The 4881-nt window shown below is 50.6% G+C and overlaps 1 protein-coding gene across 1 annotated transcript in view; it reads right to left on the bottom strand.

Moving 5' to 3' along the window:
* Positions 1-279: 279 nt before the first annotated feature.
* Inhbb (inhibin subunit beta B) overlaps positions 280-4881 on the bottom strand; it is a gene marked incomplete at its 5' end in the record, with an annotated part of 5524 nt that continues 922 nt past the window's right edge. The window contains one exon of the mRNA XM_008830878.2: positions 280-2887. Within this exon, the coding sequence (XP_008829100.1) occupies positions 2112-2887 (776 nt within the window). The remainder of the gene's footprint in view (positions 2888-4881) is intronic.

A 4881-nucleotide genomic window follows, 5' to 3' on the forward strand; every position in this document is an offset into this window, starting at 1 on the left:
ACCCAAAGAGCCATCTCACCAGCCCACAGTACTTTCAAATAGCAAAGAGATCCAGCTTTGGTGGAACATAACTAATTTGGAGACTAGAGGAGTAAACAAATGTGTAATTTGTTAATTTGCTAATTGCCCTTCATCTGCCATCTCTCCTAGCTTCTGAGTGGCGTATCTGTCAGAGAGTGTGAGGAACCGGCCATGGTGGCTGATGGCATCAGAACTGGACACCTGGACCAAATCTCTTCCCCAGCTGCCCACTGCCCCAGACAACACACAAAGCAGAAGCCCGTGGCACTCCATCTTTTATTTTCTTAAACTGTACACAAACGTAAAATACTTTAACAGCCAGCCTATGGGGGGAAATTGTTTGGTTTTAAATTATTATGAAACAGAATCTAAGGAGAGGTTTATTAAATAAACTAAAGATGAGGATTTAAGGATACACACCTGCGTTCTACCAGTCATTTTTTTTTTTTTACTCTACCTTCTGGGTGTGTAAGGACAGAAAAAACATATCAACTGAATAAAAAAATTCATTTATACCCTGAAACATTGGCAGGCCACTCAAGGGATTGTTTAGAACATCTACCTCATAGAAGATGGCCTCACCATCTAATAAAAATTAAAACTGATCCATTGGCCTCTTTGGTTCCAAAATTATGTATAATACATTTAACTGTATTCATTTTTTGCTGCTATAAAAATAACTTCTTTTTTTTCAAATGGCAGTTTCTGACTAACCATGCAACTAAATCAGTGCAAACATTAAAAGCAATCATTCGCTTAAAAAAGAAGCAAAGGATTTCATTTCAAGTATAAAAAAATATAAAAAAAAGAGTCGTACGAGTCCAGTTTCACCTAGTGTGGGTCAACCCTTTAAATTGCATAGTTCACGTGGCACTTGGACATCTACAGGGAGAGCCACGTCAGTGCTCACCCCAGGGCCACTTCTGGACACACATAGATCTGCAAGTGCTATTGTCGTGTGCATTCACGCAGGTCTGCAAGCGCTCTGTGGGGCAGGCAGGCAGGTGCATGAAGTGGGCAGGGACCATGTTCATGGATAGTCCTGGGGTCTGGGCCCATCCACATGAACAACTTCTGCAAAGCAACTGAAAGCCTTCCCCATCTCTCCAATGCCAACTAAGCTGCTCACTAGAAGCTTCTCCCCCACCTCTGCCTCCTCTGGCCTCTTAGCTTTGCCTAGTGGTCACCAGCACTAGAGGAATGTCCCCAGTGAGGGGCACGGATTGCAACTTTTTTTTTTCTTCTCATTTAGAACCATTCGGATTTTCCACTTCAAAGGTCACACCTGATAGAGTCTCTTTTCAGTTCCACAACTGGCACAAATGACCTGTCAATTGTTGGAGATGAGTTTAAAGCATAAAATTAAGACCCCTCTCCTCTCCCTCCCTCCCCACCCCCCAAACAAACACACATACCCAAGCAACAGTCAGTCAAAGGGTCACTGCCCCTGCTCCATGGTCTCTGTGACAGGTCCCTCCAGGGCCACTTGCTCTCTCCAAGAATGGAGAAGCACAGCTCTGCTGGCCTCAAAGCATGGAGGATGCCAGGCAAGGAGCGAGCGGGCAGGACTGCACCAGGTGCTGTGGTGGAGGAGCCTGGGACAAGCCAGACGCACAGAGCCCTCTGCCCGCCTGTGTTCCCTACTCTGCTTTTCCTCTCCGTGGCTCTCTGGCTCACTCTCTCTGTGTCTTTCTGTCTTTGTGCTTTTATGTGTGCTCAGAAGGCGCGATTCAGAGTGCCCGGCCAGCTGGTGGGAATGGTGGCTGCTCACCCCATTCTCTCCGACTGACAGGCATTGGTAGCTAAGCTGCCATTTGTCACCATATCCGTTTGCTGGTATCCTGGAGGCTGCTGTGTGGGTGGCAGGATGCGTCTGGCTGTGCGTGTCTACGTGTGCGGTTGGGAGTCTCTTATGTCATGGGAGGGTTCTCCCTCTGGTTCTGACTGGTTGTTCTATGAAGCGGGAGAAAATTCTTTCAGGCCTCACCCTGGCACTCTCCACAGCCCAATGGAATGACCACACTCAGCCCACCTGTGTCTCCTGCTGCCCAAAAGCCCACCGGGCCTGTGTTCCACACGCACTGCCACCATCAGGCGCAGCCACACTCCTCCACGATCATGTTGGGCACATCCCTCTTGACAATGTTGTACTCGTCATCGAAGTAGAGCATGGACATAGAGCTCAGCTTGGTAGGGATACAGCAAGAGTTCACAGGCCCTGGGTTCAGGCCACGCATGCGATATTGGTTCACTACGGCCGTGTGGAAGGAGGAGGCTGAGCCGGGGACCCCAGCCAGGTAGGCTGGGCAGCTGCCCTCACAATAGTTCCCGTAGTAGCCAGTGGGTGCGATGATCCAGTCATTCCAGCCGATGAGCCGGAAGTCGATGAAGAACTGTTGCCTGCAACAGAGGCTGGTCCGCCCATCACATTCCAGGCCTCGTTTCCGGATGCGATGCCTGCTGTCACCCAGGCGGGCCTGCACCACTACAAAGGGCCGGTGGGACTCTTCCCCAGGGTCCACAAACACAGGCACCACAGCCAGCTCCTGACAGCTGTCGCATTGCACATCCAGGTTGAGGCGTCGCTCACCCCGCTCAAATAGGGCCTGGATGGCCTCTGTGATTGGGAAAGTGTGCCAGCCACTACGCTTGAGGTCCACCTTCTTCTCCACCACATTCCACCTGTCACCACGACCCTGCTCTTGGAAGTACACCTTGACCCGAACCTTTCGCCGGCTGCCCTTCTCCAGGACATAGGGAAGAAGTTTCAGGTATAGCCACAGGCTGGCCTGCACCACAAATAGGTTCTGGTTCCCTTCATTTGAGACGAAAAAGTACAGGCGGACCCGGGAGGAGGCGAGGCCATCTGTGGAGAGGGGGAAGAGCAGGTCAAGTTAATTCCATGAGAGAACACAAGGCAATGGGGAATGGACTCTGCTGCCTGATATTGGAATGCACACTCGCCCCAGCTGGAAAGTGTTACAGACCAGAAATACTGTTCCTGGGGCTGGGGCCTCTACCACAACCTGAGAGATGCAGAAGAATCACTTCCCATTGAGAAAACAGGGCCTGGGTGGAGCCAAAGGGTCCAGGCCTATAAAAATCCTGCCTCACCTCTCCCAGGCCAGAGCTCCCTGGAGATAGGCTTGTCAGGCCTCAAAGCTCAATAGAACAACTTGTCAAGAGGCCAAGATCTTAACAAGTTGTTATGGGTCTCTGAAAACAAAACCAGGATCACAGGAGGATTTGGGGGTGGGTTGTTTTAAATGGGGTTCTTCCCCTCTCCCCCTTAACTTTGTTGGGGCATTGCAAAATCAAGCTGAGCCACCTACAGCTTCTTTCCAGTGTTTACCTAAGCATGATCTGATCCAACCCCCAGTGGAAACTCCACTGCAAACAACCAAGCTCTGCTCGGGTTTCTGACACAAGAGCATGTGCTCTGCAATGCTGCTAAGTGTAGCCCTTGTTTCCAAGGAGTTCCAAGAGACAGGACAGTCAGCCTTAAAAACTTGAGGTGTGATCTTTGAGGAGACCCTGGCTCCCACTACACAGCATGTTCAAAATCTCCAAGGAAAAGGGGGCTGATTTGCTACTCTTCTCAATAATTCAGTTCAACCAGAAGGCTAGCCTGTGCCAGCCAAGAGATGATACCCATCTCATGGTACTTTCGGCAACCCTTCTCTCTGACAATCTCTACTTTAAAAAAATTCCGTGAACATGGCTGGTTTTAGCAAACCTCCCACCAAGTCCCCCTGAGCCCCCTCCTCAGTCCTCCCTGGCTCCTCTAATAACACTGACGTCTGACTTTGAAATGGGGGAAACTGCAGCCTTAAAAGCTGGTCTTGGCCGAGCTGCCTGTGACCTGAATCTGTTATTTATAAGTCAAAGAGCTGGCTCCGTGAAACGGACCAGAAATATAACAGCCCCCGCTGTCATTTTGTGCCACGGGGACCAAAAGGCCTCCTCGACCTTCCCCGAATCACATTTCTACCCTGGGCCCCAAAGCACCTTTTAATCCAAGCCCTCTAATTGCATGTCGAGCTTTCCCTGACTCTGGCGGACAGCTAAAACGGCAATGTATTTCTTTCTAAGCACAAACCACAGCCTTGATTGTCTCTGCCTTTCTCCACACCCGGCCATGCAAAACTTTTCATCCCTTTTTATCCCAGGCGGTGGCACAGGCACAGTCTGCCTGCTGCCTGGGGGAGTGTAGGGGGGCATTTGCAGCCAGGGGCATAGCCGATCCCCTCATCTTCCTCCCAGGCTCCCTGCTTGCCCCCCCAATTGCATCGGGCTTCTCCCTCCAAGACCTTCTCTGCAGTCCCCTCTGAACAAATGGGGCTGGGCTCCAGGCACAAAGGCCAGCCTGGCTCATTCAAGTCCTGAAAAGGACAGCAGAGCCTAAAGCACTTAGAGCGTTTCAGCTCCGGCAAATTTTCCTTCTTCTTTTAAAGTTCCTAAAAATTTTTTTTCTCTCTCTCTCACTCTCTCTGATTTTTATATTTAGATAGTGAAAGAGATTTGCAATTTGTGGAGCCAGGCGGAAAACTGCAGAAAGGAATCTCACTCTTTGTTAACTACAAACTGTGCGGCTCACTCTCTCGGACTAGAGAGCTAGAGAGTGGCTGTCGCCTGGCAAGCCCAAAGGCACAGGGTTGACCTGAGCCGCGTCTTTGCGTAAATGATGGACCTGTTGAGATGCTGCCTTCTGGTGCCCACACAATCGGAAGAGAGGTTGCCTAGCTCTCCCCAGCGATGTTTCAGCAATCCTGGCAAGCCCACGCCGACCAGCGATGGAAGCGGCCCCGGGGGCCTCTCACGAAGGCTTTCTCTCTCTCTCTCTCTCTCTCTCTCTCTCTC

Source organism: Nannospalax galili, unplaced genomic scaffold (genome assembly GCF_000622305.1).
Source record: "Nannospalax galili isolate Female #2095 unplaced genomic scaffold, S.galili_v1.0 scaffold633, whole genome shotgun sequence".
In the NCBI taxonomy this organism is placed as follows: domain Eukaryota; kingdom Metazoa; phylum Chordata; class Mammalia; order Rodentia; family Spalacidae; genus Nannospalax; species Nannospalax galili.